General features: G+C 41.2%; 1 protein-coding gene across 3 annotated transcripts in view; it reads right to left on the bottom strand.

The window, feature by feature from the left end:
• The window catches only part of ATG5 (autophagy related 5), a 71,746-nt gene extending 56,695 nt beyond the window's left edge, over window positions 1-15,051 (bottom strand). For 2 of the 3 annotated variants that reach the window (XR_004060584.1, XM_030944840.1), the window contains exons 1-4: window positions 14,982-15,051; window positions 14,124-14,278; window positions 9,146-9,273; window positions 2,730-2,808 (exon numbers count right to left, since the gene is read on the bottom strand). Coding sequence is in view for 2 of the 3 variants with exons in the window: in XM_030944840.1 (XP_030800700.1) it covers window positions 2,730-2,808; window positions 9,146-9,273; window positions 14,124-14,231 (315 nt within the window). In the remaining variant the exon portion in view is untranslated. Of the gene's footprint in view, window positions 1-2,729; window positions 2,809-9,145; window positions 9,274-14,123; window positions 14,279-14,981 lie in introns of those variants that run through there. The other variant, XM_030944841.1, reaches the window with a different exon arrangement.
• Window positions 15,052-17,039: the final 1,988 nt, after the last annotated feature.

Below are 17,039 nucleotides of genomic sequence, written 5' to 3' on the forward strand. Positions count from 1 at the left end.
TGGCAATTTCAACAGTCTGGTTTCATAACTCCATTCCACCCATATTTATCTCTCAGTTCTAGTTCACAAAACATCTGTTTATCCTGTGACAGTCTACTTGCATTAGACTACATTTACAGAAAATAGGGCATTAAAAACCATAAGGAATGTATCCAGTGGCAGGGGGTACACCTATGTATTTGTATTTAGTTACCATCAGTGGTCTTTTCTTTAAGTAGACTGATTAAAAAAAAAAAAACATTTATACTTCTGGCTTCCACAATATCTCCTAGCAGTTCCAAAATTTATCCATATGCTACATAGAAAGGTACTTCATTTCCATTGCACCCGACCCAATCTTCACCTAAAAAACCACAAAGATGATGACTGTCACACAAGGACAGCTGCTGCCTCTCCTCCTGTACATCAGGTCATGGGTGGAGAGGCAGGCACCAGCAGCTTCAGCAGAACCTCAGCATTTCCCCTGGCACACACAATTTCCTCTCCTCCAACACTGCTGCCATCTTATCTACTGCCCAAAATCTGGAGAGGTGATTACCACACTGAGAACTGAGTACTGTTAAACAGGCCACAGAGTAAGGTGAGATGGTTTTAACAGGAAGGGGTAGAATTTCCCTCCTTCCTCTTAAGCCACACCTGGACAACAAAAGCAACTTCCCAGACTACAGCCTCTCATGATTCTCAGACCCCAGTATGCTGTTCAGGCTCATCCTTCTGCAGCTATTTAATGCAACTATTTTTCAAGTTTACAAGATACAATGCATGTAATTTTATTGCATACCAGAAGTACAAATTAACAAACTTATTCTTCAATGCAAAAACAAACTGTGTTTATGATTTGGTCTGCATACATAACACAGGAGGACAATTACAAACATCTATCAACTTGAAAACTTCTGCTGAACAGAAATAAGCCTTTTCCATGTTTTTAAATTCAAACAAGGAAACCTGATAGGGGGAGTCTGACTTTTAAAAATAAATTGAAAAGCACTTTTTACAGATGTTTGAGATATCTGTTGTTGACTGCATGCATTGGTAGAAGAAAGGAGACAGCCACAACAACAAAAGTTAAACCCCATAAAAGCTAACACTGTTTAATTAAGTCAAATAAGAATTATGACTCTTTGAAGAATAACTACACAGAAATGAAAAGAATACTCGACTCAAAAATCCCACACCTAAACTATTCAGCTGTAAGAAACTGTAACAGATGAAAACCTCTTCAATATTTTGACATACTTTGATATCTTTCAGTTATGTTTTGACTTCAGGATTCAGAGGGATTTTATTTAAATAAACTTTCAGATTACATCAAAATAGGAAGAGAGATTATGCAGGTGCTAACTCCACAGTATTATATTATTAAATTACATCAACCTTTAAAATAATACTATCTTAGCAGTTAATTATTTCTGCTGATCTTTAATGTACACCCTTCAGAAAAAAATAAAAGTAGCTGATCTTTTGGCAAGCAGCAACGTGGACATTAAAGCCAAATTTATGTTGCTGATTAAAAAGCACTGAGGTGCTGCAACTTCTCAAGATGCCTCTACTTTGTGATGGCAACATCCCCACATTGCCACTGTTAATATCCCAAAGCTCTCAGAACATAACAATTAAACCATGGTTTATGAAACTAGACGCCCTACATTTTCATTAGGACATTCTGGAAGTTTCCTCATCCCAGCTCTCTGACATTTATCAGACAAGTGTAGCAACTACAGTGGTTTCAAAAACATCCCCAACTTCAGATCTATTAAGTCAGTCATCTTAGAAGTTTCAACATGTAGAAAGACATATCACAAGAATGTATGCTTTCAGTGTACACTTCCAAAAAGAATCAGATTACTGTTGGAAAAAGTTTTTCTAACACACCTCTGAGAATTGTTTCAATGAAAACATTCAACACAAGTGCTTCCCCAATACATTTTTCATTTCACTCAAATCCCTCAAGCACTAAAGTCAAGCCTATTAATGTAGTGTTGTTCTTCAGATCAGTTTTCCTATTGCACTGTTTCTTTTACAATGGAGAAATTAACATTTCAAAGTTAAATATCATGATCTGTAGTTGTGCTTTTGACTTCAAAACATACTTGGAATTATTGTCTTAATGCATTTCAGAGTATGCAAGAATCCTGCACCAAAGCTAACCTTGTTCAAGTTTCATTCTGAGCAAAGATCAGTAGTGCTATTAAGCCATACCTAATGGGTTTACAATGTATAATCAAAATAATGTCTCTCCTGTGACTAAGCAGTCACAAGACCAAACTCATTTCACTCAGTTCTCTAAAAGGGACCAACATTAAGTACAACAGTATTCCCTGACTTCAAAGATTTCTACAGCATCTCATATCCACGCTCATATATGCCTAAAAGGACGAGCACTTCTCAATCTTCCCAATCTTCAGTGAACTTAAACCAATTAAATTAAAAACATTATAGAAAGTTCTTCTATCATAAGCCTCATAACTTGAAAAACTATTTTGGATTTTGAGATTATAATAGAATAATTTTCTACAGAAAGTGCAGTAAAAGCACACACAGTCTCATGGAAAATAGCTGCAGATTTACAGAAACCTTTAAATGCTTCCTGAACAATGCACAGTCTCCCTTTCAAATCACACCATTCACATATTTTATAAAATAGTTATGAAACCTTTTCCCAGCTTCCAAATGTCATGAAATCTCATGCTCACTCATTCTTAAGAAAAGGGTCTCTATCAATTTACCTTGAAATGCACTGTGATGCTCCAAGGAAGGGCTGTATTTGATGCATGGAGATCAAAGAGTAAACCAATTGGGTAATGCCTAAAAATGACAAGATATTGATTTAATATAGAAGCATTTAATTCTACGTATCACAGTTAACATACCTGCATTTACACACACACAAAAAATAGCTGTTTGACTCCCACTTTATAACTTAGAAAAGTTATACAGGCAAGTTTAGATGACTGACAGGCAGAATTAAATCTGGGATGCACGTGCTCAATATCTAAACCAGCGGTTTCCAAGCTGTGCCCACAAAACACTGCTACTTTTGCAACAGCCTTAAGTGGCCTACAGGTGCTTTGTGGAACCTTCCAAAACAGCACCTCTGGTTAAAAAGCCTCAGACCAGGAAAAGCACACATGCTTTCAGATGCTTGAGGGTCTTGGGTTCATACCACACGGGCCCTTAACATCCTTTTCTTCTTCCATACGTCTGATATAGCAATGCAGAGAATAAGGAGAAGAGTGAAAAAATTACGTATCTGTAAAAGGGCTGAAAGATGATAGACCAAGATCAACTCTGTATCTTTACTACCAAATTAAAAAGAATGAAAAGGAAGGAAAAAAATTAATTGGAGTTTTGTATTTCAGTGGCATTCTAGATTAAAGGAGTTACACAAAAAAGCTTGCTTCTGACAGATATTCACTTCCGTCTCATAGCTTTCTCTCCTTTAAATTCATTAGAATATACAGCCCCAGCAGTATATGGAACATATATCACACACACAAAACCTCCACAGGCGCTATAAAAAAGCTCTTTTTTCAGTTTTCTCACACACAGATATTGGCAAGATTTTTGATAATTTTTTTTTTTTACATGCAGCATACCAAGATCCATTCTCTTATCTTTCAAAGAGCCTTACTAGCTTTTCATCCTACAAAGAGAGAAACACACGCTGAACTATAAAGTCAGTAGTTTCACTGAACTAATGGGACTGATCTCAGGTCGCAGACCCAAGCACGTACATAAGTTTTGAAAGTCCTGAGAGTACTAACCAAAAGCATCGCTTTAACAGCACCTGTGCCAAGCCACTTTCCAGATCGGTGAAACTCTCACACAACAGTGCTTTAGCACCCTCTACGGGTGAGCCACACCAAAGCTAAGACAAATTCATCACAACAGCAAAATAAAACATAAAATACTACGACAATTCCTGAGCTTATCTGAGAATAAAGAGGATGCATATCCAGATTTATTGTGATTCACTGCTAATGCTCAAGTTTTTACCATGAAGATATTAATCTACTAACTGCCAATCATGTCCTAAACACTTAAAAAGGATTCAGCAAGAGTTCCATGAAAGAGTGGTTTTCCAGGTGAGTTAAGTAGCTAAGATCGGGTTTGATAATTAGATGAACATAAATTTTCAACATGAACAACGACTTCCAGTTACTTTTGATTTATAAAAGAGAACAGAAACTAAGAAAAAGAAAATCACAACTAAAAACCCATACAAAAACTCCTGCATCAGGTCTTGTCCTACATCTGTATTTTCTAATCAGTTAAGGTTACATAGTGAAGTTCCTGTAAACAAATTTCTTCAGTAAAATCTCTGAGCTTTGCAGAGTAAATAAGATGCCTGATTAAGCGATGCTTTGACCTTTTGTCTTCTGCTAATTTATTAACCCATCCAGTTGGTACTAGAGAGCCACCTTTACAATTACCAGGGCTAGAACACAACCTGCACAAAAGGGACAAAAACTCCACTGAGAGGCACCTGAAAGTGCTCAGACAGGATGGAAACAAGCTGCAGGTGTCATCCCCTAGCATCTGCTGAAGAAACAACGCCAGCACAGAGTGGCATCACTCAGGGAGGGCTCCTGAGAAAGGCTGCAGCTCTCCAGGTTTCAAGCTGCCAGGGCAGCCCGGGACCTCTCCTGAGGGTTGGCGTAAGCAGAGGAAATGTCCTCACCTAGAGGGGGTGCACATGAGTGAGGAACTATGCCACCAAGCTAAGAAGCTGCAGGAAGTCAGGGGGAGACATAAAGATTAATGGGATCTTCACCAAGATCTCACAGAGATGAGAGTCTGGAGAGAAAGTGTCAGCAGTCATTGAAGTGGTCAGTGGGGACTCATGGGGAGTCCCAGACTTGTGTGAACTCTGGTGTTGAGGAATCCATTCAGTGCCAGTAGCTCAGAGTGCAGCTGCAGAGGGAGCTGCAGGTTGAGCTCCATGCAATGGGAGCCCCAAGCAAGAGGCCAAAGCTGGTGCTGACCCTTTGCACAGGAAAGAGCACAGGGATCTGTGGCCCTGCCAGGTGACTGGACACTCAGGGACAGGGCAGGAGCCAATGACACCGAGGAAAAACCCCACACTATCACACACAGACTGTGAGGGAATAAAAGCCCAGGGGTTCCTTGGTTTGGGGTCCCTGCTCAGGGACACCAGCCCAAGCTGTTATTCTGTTGTTACACCTGACTAAGCTCTTTTAAGGATCCAGATGCCTGAGGCTGTGCTACGAGAAACCAAGGGTTGAGCAGGAAAGGAAACCTTGTCTGGCTGTGTGGGCGTGGGGCGTGCAGGGAGCCAAGCGAGGCACCCATCGCTCCCTGGAGCCGCCGCCTGCAAAGGGGCCTGTCGCAGATCCCAGATGGAAAGACAGAAAAGTTTCCTTAACCTCTGGCCAAGAGAGGGCAGGCCTTCTCCAAACACTGGCAGTGCTTCAGTGTCAGACAAGAGGCTGGAGTTCCAGGGAAGCATCAGAGCTGTCTGAACAGCACATCCATCCATAGCAGAGCAAGCAGTCATAGCACTATGAGACTCCATCCTACAGGAGAGAGAGCCCCATCTGCCAACTTCACTTGTTAACCTGCAGAGGTTTGCTGCTTGGTAAAAAGTTGCAGATTGGGAAAGCTGTCCTCTGCTTGGGTTATTAGTCCTTGCTGTTTACCCACATGGGCACAAATTTTAAGTGCTGCAACAGAACCCCTGAGAGTATTGGAAGTGACTCTATAAGTTCTAGGGGCAAGGAGGCACTCCACAATTTTGCCATTAAAGGAGATGGGTTCAGAGAGATGTCTGCAGGTCAGGAGCTGGTTATGCAGCTGGTGCAACAGCAAGGACTTGGCTTTTACAGACACAGGATACTTTTTGGGGATACTGGACTGCTAGGGAGAGATGGAATCCACCTAAGTCAGACAAAAGTATCTTTGCCTTAAAGTTGCCCAGCCTGGTGAGAGCTTTAGACCATAAACAACAGAAGTGTAAATAACAACCCACAGATAAATAGAAATTAATGGACATGGGTGGATAGCAAGTGGTGAAAGGTGATAGCTGCAAGGGAGATGTCAAAGTGATAAAAAAAGGGAGGACAGAACCCACCACAAGTACCTACAGTAGTGCATGTAGCTTGGGAAACAAGCAGGAAAAACTAGAGCTGCACATGCTGTGACATTATTGGGAGAGTGTTGGGCTACCTGAGGTACAGTGAGACAGCTTGCACAACTGGAATACTGCTGTGGAAGGACAGACATAAGCTGCTTAGTAAAGGCAGGCAGGGCAGATGAGGACAGAGGCTTGTCTTCCATGTCAGGGAGCAGCTCAGATGTATGAAACTTAATAGGACAACAGGTTGGTTGAGTTCTGGTGGTTCAGGAACAGAGGAGGCACTAGTAAGGGCAACAGATCATGTAGTCCCAGTGAGAAAATTGATAAAGTCTTCTTTAAACAATTTAGTAAGTGTCTACATCACAGATCCTGGTTCCTGTTAATCTCTCACATCTTCTGGAAAAGCAACAAATCTTGACAAGTAGTCAAGATTTCTTGAAACAGACACTGGATGAACCAGAGATAACCCAAAGCTAAATCTGTTAATTATCTGTTAAGACAAAAGAGTTGTGATAATCAGTGGCAGCTTTAGCTGCAGTGACCACGAAATGGCAGGGTTAAAAGTCCGGGAGAAAGGACAGTAAGGCAAATACAGACTTACGACTTAACTTTTCATTTCCTCCTGGTGCCCCTACACAGTTCAGGTTCAGCCATATCAGATGCATTACTGGACAACACTTTCAGTTCTTCACCTGCAGCCAGAGCACTGAACCTATGCTGTACTTCGAGAAATGCAGGTGTAGTAACATTCCTCCTGTTGCAAGAAGTCATAAACTTCCAGCTCTTCCAATTCTCAGGAGACTGTTTTCTAATCCAGTAATCACAGTCTTTGACTGCATCTCCTTCACTGTAGTTGTAGGTTTAGTCTCCTGTAGCTGCAGGAGGGTCTAATGTTTCATCCATTTCCTTCTGTAGTCTCTAATGCTGCACAGTCTGATAATCTCTTCCTGAAACTCCTTACCTTGGCCACAGAGACCCTCCCCCAGTGCACACCTCCCCCAATGCACACACCTTTGCAGAAAAAGATTCCATCTTCCCCTGTCCCAACATGCTCAGCAGGACAAAGAACCCAGGCCCATGTAACTCCAGGCCTGGAGGGCTTCATTCTCCTCTAAGAACTTGACCCATGCTCTGCAGAGCCTGAAGTAGAAACTATATTTCAGACTTCCTCCAAAATCTCACTGGACAATGGAAGAGCTGCATCTGAACAGATGTAGACTTCATCCCAACTAGGTATGAAACTGCAGACTGCAAGCAATAAGACCTCACAGTGCAAAGTAAATAGCTGAAATAAACAATATTATTAAAAAGTTCTATTTGATTCTGAGTGCACAAGTCATAGCTTAAAAGACTAAACATTAATGCCTGCTATTCTTTCTCTACCAACTACTAGTTCAATCTAATTCTCAGTTCTGGTGTTTGGTAATCCCATAAAGAGCTGAAGCTTCTTCTGGAGAAGACCCATTCTCCTAAAATACTTGTTTACAAATAGCACTTTCCTTAGAAAGGCAGTTCCACTGAAATCAGTGGAGCTGTTCCTGGCAAAATAGGCTTCGTTTTACTGCAAGATGAGAGCCTTAATTATCAGATCATCATTACACTATTTATTTTCATTTCTACATTCAATGAATTTAGTAACTCTTCACTTAATTTTAGAATTACCAGCTACATATTCAGTCTATATCTATATTGTACAGTTTTGGTTTTTTTATGCTACTTTAGATATCATAGTATTTGAAAACTTATAGAAAATATGGATCTATTTGTGTTGAAGTACAAAGCCTCTCTCCTTTCTTGTTACAACTTCAGTGAAAATAGTTTTCTTCCAATATTTACCTAGGACTATGAACACACTGGTATAAATGTGGTACCTTGCTTTTTATTTAGGTAGTATCCATGACTCAACATTACTGTGGCACATAAGACACCATTTCTTATTAAATCCCACATAATTTATTTAGATGTCTAAAGATGGTTTTGCCAGTCAGTTAAAATAAAAGCTTAAAGAGGTTGTTTTTATAGGCTTCTCTTTACATATTTTCAAGGTTTACACTAGGTTGGTCTCAAAGAAACAAAGGACTATAAGAGATCTACTGCTTCACCAAATCTACAGACACTCCATGATGTGATGCTTGCTAATCACAAGACAATCCAGGTTCAGTAAGATTCAAAAAATCACTAGTTTGATTTCCTATGATGAAACAAGAAATAAAAAGAGATAAAAATCTCTTCATCATTCAAAATACTAAATACCTTCTAGATAGCTGATGCTGTCTATACAAAACTAGGAAACACTGCAGCTCTCGAACTATTTTCTTTAAAACTCTTTAACAGCAAAAGAAGTAGAAAACCTGATGAAAAGTATTTATGAAAATTAATTAAATGAAACAATATCAGTCCAAGTCCCTAAAACCTCTCACCAAAAAAACCCAACAAACTAAAAACACAAAAGAAGGTAGTTTTAATAGACTATAGGACAAAATAAGAACAGAATCAACAGCAATTAGTTCAGTAAACTCGAACTAATTGAATTCAACAAACCCTTGAAGATCAATATTAGATGTTTACAGTGCAAGCACGTATCACACCAGTGAACAGTGAAGGCTACTCATGTTTTAGTACCATGATGCTTATAAGCTGCTTGCATTCAGACTCCAGAATTATGACTTACTATTTGAGTTACTTGACATCTTTAGGAAGGTAGAATATGTTAAAGGAAGATCTGACAATTCTACTGCAAGCAACAGTAAAGCCAAACCCACAAGCATTCTGAATTATGGTAACAACCAGAACAAAACCAGTAAGTGCAGCACAACACCTCTGTCTTATGCATACAATAAAATTTCAATCAGAATAATAAAAAAAATATGTTCAACATTAAACCTTTTGTTTTTCCCCAAAAACATGCATTTCTTACCCTCCTCCTCTATTGCTATCTTTGAAGCCCAAGGGAGTGATTACTTTAGAAAAACTACTGACACTGTGCTAAACCTGGGAACTCTCTACATGATAAACTGCATAAAGTACAAAGTTCAATAAACTCACCATTTCAGTGGTGTACCTTCATATTCAAACCATATTTCACTAACTTCCTCCTGTCTCATAACTTTCTGAAAGTGCTTCTTCACTTTGTCCGTTACCAGTGTCAAGTAGCTTATCCTTGGCAAAAGCAACTGAAAAAAATTATAGAAACTTTAAGTGTAAATAAAATACACTAAACTACTAAAAATCTGTAACAAGTATGTATTTTCATAACCAAAATTCAGTTACTATTCTTTTCTTCCCCTTTTTAAGGTGAGACAGTTTACTTTTTAATAGTCAATGGAAGGCTATAAAATGATGTACACAGAAGATGCAGAACAGTAGTATCCAATATATTATCATATACTATCTTCTTGTCTCATGTGCATACTATCCAAATCAGAATGTTGTGCTATTTTTATTTGCAACATCTTCCCTATCATTTCTTTTTTTAAAGCCTTATGTCCAGGAGTGGTTAAGCACTCAGTACCAATCAGTGAATTGACTGATGACTGTGTGGCACATTCACTAGAGATAAATCAATCCCTAAGCATTAACAAACAATGCTTTTCAGTACAATGAGTAAAGATTAACCTCTCTGTAAAATATCAATTCACTTTAGAGCAGACATTTTAAATTAATAGTATCCATCCTGTAAAGTTCTGCTTCATAATTATTAATAAAATAGATGGGCCTAAGGCATATATAGATTATATTTTGCATATTTAGAGAAACATTTCTTTTCCAGTGTTCCTCATAAGTATTTTCTTTACAGTATAAGAATAATACCAGACATAAGTGAATGCCTGTGGTACAGACATCCTAAATCATCTAAGGATATATTTTGCCTGACAGAATCTCTGCTGCAACATTCTTCCAGAATTTCTCCAATAACTAGACCACACTTTGGTATATAAATCAGATAATATTTTGGCCATGATAATACAATTTGTAAATATCCAATTCATAAAGAAGTATGGAGAGTACATCAAGTATCTGGAAGAACAGATTCACCTTTTTGATAATGCTGCATTACATTACATCTGTGACACAGGTAAATTTCACAATTTTACAAAATTACATAAGGCCAAGTCTCACTCCTGTCACAGTCATCGTGTCAGTTAACACTCCATTTTTCATGTACCATATGGTTTTCTTTTTCCAACTGTTGCTTTTGTTATCATCATCACATTGTTTCTACCATGTTTCATAGAAGCAATGTAATCAAAACTCAGCCTTCATTTTTAAAAGGCAAACAAACTCAATAAATTCAATGAAGTTACGTATACATTCAAGTAAGAATTGTTTGGTAATTTAATGACATAAGTTTATCCTTTATTTACCTAATTCCACATATCTTCACTGACTGCTCTTGAGACAATACAGTTCAGGCTATACCAATCAAACCAACGTATTTTTGGTAATAATTTCATGTTATTTCTGCATGATATGTACATTTAAATTAATGCTGGTGTACTCTGATGAGACTTACTAGGACTCTTAGAGAAGCCAATTTTCAGCATGTTGCATGTAGCACAGCCATGCTAGGATTGATAAATATATTAAAGCATTATTTATTGCAGCAGTGCTTCCCATAACCCTTTAAATTGCATAATTTCCTCTGTAAAATACTCTACTTCAGTTTATATTGTGAAAGAACAAGCCAGTGTCTATTTCAACAAAATTAGAGAACACAGACAATAATCAAACAGCATTCAACTGAATTTAACAGAACGTGGCCAGCACTCCCAAAAGGCTTCAACAAAAAGTGTACAACTGTACAAAACCCAACAGTTGATCAGATTAACAGGAATTACCTGTTTTTCAGAGATGCTGAGCATTTGCAGAACCTACTGAACTCTTTCTCTCGCCCTCCCAGTTCTTTTACCTTGATATAGTTATCCCCTTCCATAGCAGAAATGAAAGAATCTAATTCTACCACTTTTCTATCTTTAATTAAACTTAGAGATTTACAAATATACTAAATCTGTTAAGTGAGATCTTTAAGAGCAATTTAAACACATTTTCACGTTGTTACCCTTTTTAATATCACTTCCCCATCCATGGAAAGATAACAAGATCATGGGTTCTCTTCATTAAATTAAGAAAGTAAATCTCCAAATACATCACTAAGCAGAATAAATCCTTGCAGCCATCCCTAAATGTTATCCCCAAAAACTACACAAATCTCAACACCTTCCTTTTGAATGTTGCGTATTGCTACAGTATTTAATCACAATAACCAGGAATGTCTTCTTATTAACCAGGAGGTTAAATGAATAACAAAGAACTCCTAATGCCTAAGTAAATGCTTGCAACATAACTTTGTGTAAAGAGTGCCTCTCCAGGTATATCCATAGGTTTTGTGGCACAGCATGCAGTATTTTTATACGCAAAGCCCTAAAACAGAAAAATTACAGATTTAACAAGAACTGGACTGGTCTGATCACTAAAACGTCAAGGGAGAACAAGCAAAACATCCTATCTTGGAATACTTTTGACACCAAGCAAGCTAAAGAGTGGTCCTGTTAAAGGCCAATCCCTTGGGCAGAGCATCATTCTAAGACTGTATCCTGCTGTAATTTTGCTCTTTATGCATCTGACAAGTCTCAGCCAATGAGTCTCTGCTTCCAGTATACTTTTTTCATCCTTTTTCAATTATTGCTTGCAGCAAGAGGCAAACAGTATATAATTTTAAAATAAAATGCATAACAATTTTAGGATGAGAGAAAAATCAGATAAATCAGCAACAAAAGTAGTTCAAGCAAACTGTTCCTAAATGTGCTGCCACTCAAAACATAACCATCTGCTTGAAACACTCCAAAGAAAATTGATGTATCCATTTCTAGCATAACTGCAGAAACCTACCCTACATGACTATATTAAGATACAGGACAATGTTTTACTGGAGCTGCCCAGTCTTTATGTCACCACTCTTTCCAAAAGACAGACAAGTTAATTTTAAATTACTTGTCCTACCCCTGTGCAGTGCCAGAAGGTGATACACACGTTTCACTAACCCATCTGACAGACAGGGCTCTCCTGTCACACCACTCACAAAAACCAAAATCCATCCCACAGACTTGGAGTTGTTATTCTAATTCCTCACCCCCCAAGTCTGTGTCATCCTTCATCTTCATAAAGCAAGTTCCTCAGAGCAGAATCCTTTATCCTCTCTCAGTTTAATGATGCCAGTATTTCCTTCCCATGCAGTCTTTCCATTTACGAAAGGCAGTCTGGAATAAAGAGGTTGTATCTATACTAACAAGTAAGAGGAGCCATGTAAAGCTGAAGAGCTGATGTCAAGGGCTGGAAATGTTAACTACATGTACTTTTCTACTTTACCCATAATTTTACTTTGATTTGGCTCAAGTTTGCTCCCATACACCAAATGTCCATTAGCAACTGAAGCCCATCTGCTCCTTCAACTTCACACGAAAATGATTCAACCCATGGGCTGACTGCTCTGTGATGCCAACCTGGGCACAGGAAGTGGGAAGGATGAAGACTGCTTTCGAACACACTCCAGATCTGAACAAAAACATTAATGCAAACACACTGAAACTATTACAACTCTACCATGATCTAAAACCTTGACTGCAATTCTGCTTCACACTATTATAAATCCTTGGTCCGTCATAAGACACAAAGCCATATTATCAGCTCTAACATGAACTGAAAAATTAAGAAGCTAAAATTTTAGAACTGTCATCTCTGAGTAACCACATTTTGCAGAAAGAAAAAATGGAGCATTGACAATTTTTGTGCACACTCTACATGGAGTAAATAAAAGAAATCCTATGACCTTAAAACCATTTCCTTGACTTAGAAAGCTGGCCACACCACAAGGATAACATGGTTTCATGCTTTCCAAGCCAATGTTAAACAGATCAAGGCTCTAAGCCTCTAAACTTAAATCCATAACTTTCAAGTAGCTCTTACACAAAGTATGCAAACATATTTTAACTCCTATGTAAAACTTAAAGTCTCACACTTTTAGGTTAGATTTATTTGGCAATAGGTCAATAAATATGAAGCCCAGTGCTTATCTTTCAGCAGTGATGAAACTAAAATATACAAAGATGAGCACTATTACCGCTGAACAAAAAGCACCAATAGTTTATTAGGTTTCAAAACAACACATACAAATGAGATACTGATGACCCAAAGATGCTATTGAACACAGAAAAAAAGAGATCGATCCAGTGTGGAATGGGATATGATAAGGTTTAAGAATTTCAGAATCCCATAAAAATTAAAAGTTCAAGATTTCCCTCCCACTCCCGTTACATTTCAAATTTGCATTTCACTGAATCAGCTAACATTCTTTCTCAATTACATGTCTATTAGGTGCTGAAAAAATGAAAACTGATGAGAGTACTATAAATAAATGCATCATTATAGAAGGCACTTCCATGTTATAACTCAAATACATCCATCATCCCTTTTTTATCATCAGCTAGCAATCCTGTTCAGGCAGTGTTCTCTTTAGCCATTATAGCTGCTTTTCTTACTTCTGAGCTAGATCTCTTATGGCTGCTGGACTTTAAAGGAAAAACAAATGAGCAGAAGTCATCCACAGAGCCAGTGTTCATTACCAGTTTGTGATACACAGATGACCAACCTTAAATATTAAGATTTCTTAAGTCTGATTAAATTATTTCTGTATTAATAGAAGTTCTCTCCCTTCAACTGTTCATTATCCAAGAACATACACACTCACATCCAGCCTCCTCCTTTACCTAGTCACTCATTGACTTCCTAAGAATTTTTCCAAAGATCTTAATGACCTGTGGTAAGTTTCTCTCACTAGTGACACAACTTGCTGTGAAGAAAGATGAAGTCACACAGCATGGTTATATGTTTACTTTCAGAAGGTACCAGGAATAAGAAGAAAAAAGGGGGTTTTTTTCACAATGTGCAGTCGTACACATGAAGAGAATGAAGGAAACAAACACAACCACGGCCTCAGACTATTTGTGACTACCTTTGTCATACTCACATAGTAGGGGTCAGCTTCCCTTTCAGTTATCTCATCCTGATACAGAGTGAAGCAGGTCGGTATTCGCCCAAACCACACATCTCGAAGTACATCTTTGTCATCTGTCATTCTTCCAATGGACAGTGAGGCACATGTAGATCAATTTGTTTCTTCAGCTACAAATGTAACCCATTGCCCCCCCCAGAGAAAACAAGTCAAGACGACTGCAAATAAAATACATCTTGTTAAATGTTCTCCCATAACTACGTTCCTGCAGGCTGACCAACGCTGTCACCGGGGCATTAAATGCATCACATGGTACAAAGAATGGGATGAATTAAGTTCCCAGCTACAAACACACGGTGGATAAGGAGTGAAACATAAACGAGCATTTCCTAAGGCTGCATCACGCCCCAGCCGCAGAGCCAAAAGGTCCCTTCCCGTTACCGCCGGCAGCTCCCGGTACCCCGAGAGGCCGCGGTGCCGGGGCAGAGCCCGTGGCCGCACACGGACACCGAAACGAGCCGGGCTCTCCGCCGGCGGCAGGGACGGGGACCGGCCCGGGGGTCACCGAGGCCGCAGGACGGGCCCCAGCATCGCCAAGCGTCGCGCTGAGACCCGGCGCCCTCCGGAGCCCGGGCAGGCCCCGCGGGGTCTGTCTGTCTGTCTATCTATCTGTCGGTCCGTCTGTCGACCTCCTTTCCCTCCCTCCCTGCCGGCGGCCGGCTGAGGTGAATCAGCGGCGTTCCCGCCCCACGGGGCCGGATGGGCAGCGCCGCGGCGGCAGCGCCAGGCGCGCTGTCCCGGGCAGCGGCCGGGCCTGGGGCGGCCCCGGGCGGGCAGCCCCGCCATGCGGGCCGGGCCGGGCCGTGCCGTTACCTCTGTCGCGACCGGCGACACCGCCCGCCCGCGCGCGGGCAGGAACTGAGCGGCGGCCGCGCCCCCGCCGCCGCCACGCCCCCGCGCACGCGCCGCCCGCCGAGGGGCTTCCGCCCGGCCCGCGCCCCCGTCCCCGCCGGCGCCGGAAGCAGGAAGCGGCGGGGCGGGGCCGGGAGCCGAACCGGGAGCCGGTCTCGCAGCCGCTCCGGGAGCCGGGAGTCGGTCCCGAGCCACTCTGGGAACCGGTCCCGAACCGCTGTTGGTGCTGCAGCGGCAGCGCTGGAGGCGGAGAGCCACAGGGCCGCAGCCGTTCCGGACCCGGCCGTGAACCCCATTCAGAGGCATCGGCGGGGCCGCTCAGCCGCTGGACCGCGCGTTGGAGGACTTTGAGCACTTAATCTCTCTGTTTTCTCTTACCCGATTGTTCTTTTTCTACTTCCCCACGGAAGTCGTCATAGCGCCAAGGCTCACAGAGTTCAAGGAGCGGTTGGACAATGCTTTCAGGCACATGGTGTGACTTCATGAAGTCTCTGTGCAGGGCCAGGAGTTGGGACTCGATGGGTCCCTTCAAAACCAGAATATTCTGTGACTTTTTCTGTGTTAGATCTTCCCCACCGTGGTGGATGGAGCAAGTCCAGAGAAGGCCACAAAGTTGCTAAGAGGACTGGAGCCCCTCCCCTACAAAGACAAGCTGAGAAAGCTGGGGCTGTTCAGGCTGGAGAAGAGAAGGTTGTGGGGAGTCCTCATGGCAACCTTGCAGAATCTGAAGGGGCCTGCTGGGAAGCCAGGAAGGCACTCTGGGTCAGGAACTGTGGTGACAGGACAAGGAGGAATGGGTACAAACTGAAAGATGGGATGATGCTGTTGAGTCAGGGATGGAATGAATTACTCTAGTCATCAGAAGGTGAAATAGATTCTGTTTATTAGGAAGAAGTTGTGACGTTTATAGTCTGATTTGATAAGCTGATACTTGACTGGTCTCAAAGTGAAAACTTCTCATGCTATTGGTGAACTATGAATAGCACACTTCGGAGAATGATATCTATAAACAATAGTTACAGAAAGAGAGATAATAATTGTTTGAATTCTTTCTTCTAAGTTTCTGACAGTTTTTACACAGCTTCCCAGGATTTTCTTGGGAGAACTATGCTTCTCTCTGTTTAGAGGATATGTGATTCCACAGTGGGAAATTTATTTAAGGTATTGGGAAGAAATCCCTTACTGTGAGGGTAGTGAGGCACTAGAATATGTTGCTCAGGGAGGCTGTGGGTGTCCCAGCCTGGCAGTGTTCAATGCCAGATTGGATAAAGCTTTGGGAGGTCTCCAGTGGGAGGCGTCCTTGCCCGTGGCAGGGCGGATTTGGACTAGGTAATATTTAAAATCCCTTCCAACCCTTCATATTCTATAATTCTGTGATTTTATACCATGGTCACAGGAGGATGAGGAGTACCTGTTGCCACCAGTGGCACCTCTTGCATACCAAAGCATCATTCTGGATTGGTTTTTATCAGCTCGGTAGGTGCAAGTCCACAGTGAATTCCACGTGTGCTCTTAAAAGAACATCTCCCACAATTCTGTCGCTCTGCAAATCCCCATCTCCACGTCCTACAACTGCAGGAATGCGGGGGGAAGATCAACATTGGTGGCACGGAGCATGATAACTCCCAAGGAAGATGTGTATCCTGTTGTGCTACACACTAGCAGTTGTCAAGGCTGGGTTGTTGCCTGGCAAAGTGTACAACAGCAGCGAGCGAACATCTCAGAGCGGGTGTTGGGCTCACTGGGATGAGAGCTGGCACGGGGTGGTTTTAGAGGATGCACGGGCGGCAGTTTCAGTAGTGCCACGTTCTGGCCGTGCTGCCTTGTGGCCACCAGGTGTCATGCAGTGGCCACGGCTGCTGAAGGAGTCTTGGGGAAATCGGGAACTAGCTGCAGTTATCACAGACTTTCGGTGGGGTTTACCCAAAGACTGGCATTTTAATAAATTTGTGTGTTGCTGAGCCAACAGTACGATTTGCAGAATTCTAGTATTTTTTCAGTCATCTGAAGGATTTGAAA

This window comes from Camarhynchus parvulus, chromosome 3 (genome assembly GCF_901933205.1).
Source record: "Camarhynchus parvulus chromosome 3, STF_HiC, whole genome shotgun sequence".
NCBI lineage: Eukaryota > Metazoa > Chordata > Aves > Passeriformes > Thraupidae > Camarhynchus > Camarhynchus parvulus.